Below are 1345 nucleotides of genomic sequence, written 5' to 3' on the forward strand. Positions count from 1 at the left end.
CAGGATCGAGGCGACAACAACCCAACCGGAATCGCTCTCAAATAAGAGCTAGAATACCTCGCCACGATGTCTTTCTTATGCTGCGGTCTCAATGAGGCGTCTATTATCTCTTCTGGTGTTGGCGACGAGCCATACAGTTCCTCGTAGATCTAAAGCCACATGTGTTTCGCAAAACCAACACCCCCCCCCCCCAAAAAAAAACTTCACCTGCATCTCCATCCCTGTCTCCTCTGTGATCTCTCCCCGCTCCTGTATTTTTTCCCTCACTGCAGCAGCGCGTTTCTCCTTCTCCTGCTGAATCAGCTCATCTCGCTTCGCCCTCCGTTCACGTAATCGATCCAACCTATTCAGCTGAACACAAACCATCACCCTTCACAATGAGCGCCTTCGTCCAGAATTTCATCACTAAAAACACTGGTGACCAATTTTTGTGATAAGTGTCCACAGCGAACAGAAAAAAATGAAAAGGCTATGAAAAAATTTTATAATTTTTGATGCAACTATTTCGACTTTGCTTATTTTCGACTGATAATCGATAAATCGTAAAAATTTGGTTTCAACACCTATAAACTTTTTTCCAATTTCACTGACCTGCACATCTAGAGAAGGGCGAGCACCGATAGCAGCGCCAGGCGCCCCTCTGGCTTGCCAAACCCTCTTCATGAGCTCATCCAAGCGCATGAGGTATAGAATGCTCATCACCAGTATCAAGTAGTAGCCGTTGATAGCTGAATTGAGGTGAAACACTGGTCGGGCGAGTCTCTCACTTACATAGGTCCAGCACGAAAGCCAGGAAAAAGACACGTAAAATCATTGACAGTCGACGTCGAATTTCCGCCCCTGCTTCTGAAATGGCAAGAAAACCCTCAAAAAACTACAATCTAAGACAATTCACTGATAGGAACCAACTACATTGTATTATCGAATTTAGATAAATTACTCTGAGGCAAAATGAACTGACTTACCCATAGCTCGCCGATCCGCATCCACATCGCGTTGTTGCTGCTGCTGCTGTTGACGATGATTTTGATGTACTGCAGCATCTAATGAGCAACGACGACGATTGAGCCCTCCCAAGTTTCCAGTGGTGTTATTACTCCCCTGTACTTCTCCACGACCAGCTGTACTAACTGACAGGACACAACTGATTTCACAAAAATTTCGAGCATCCGAATAACGCCTAGCATCAAGTCATACACATGCACGGGCCCATCTCATTGACCTCCACGAGCGTTATCGTGTGGTATCAGAAGTTATAAAGATCAGTGTAGGAGTATACAGTGCGTGCCAATTTGATATGCAAATGTGTGTTACTTTTTGAGGTTGATGAAAATCAGTGTGAAAC

The 1345-nt window shown here is 44.9% G+C and overlaps 1 protein-coding gene across 1 annotated transcript; it reads right to left on the bottom strand.

The window, feature by feature from the left end:
• Nucleotides 1-57: 57 nt before the first annotated feature.
• Nucleotides 58-814, bottom strand: Pmar_PMAR028339 (hypothetical protein; the record flags this gene model as incomplete). Its single annotated transcript, XM_002767991.1, has 4 exons — nt 58-149; nt 208-351; nt 592-728; nt 772-814. Coding segments are annotated over 4 exons (416 nt in total), but the record flags the coding sequence as incomplete, so codon positions are not given.
• Between the last annotated feature and the right edge of the window lie 531 nt (nt 815-1345).

Source organism: Perkinsus marinus, assembly GCF_000006405.1.
Source record: "Perkinsus marinus ATCC 50983 genomic scaffold scf_1104296969224, whole genome shotgun sequence".
Lineage (NCBI taxonomy): Eukaryota > Perkinsozoa > Perkinsida > Perkinsidae > Perkinsus > Perkinsus marinus.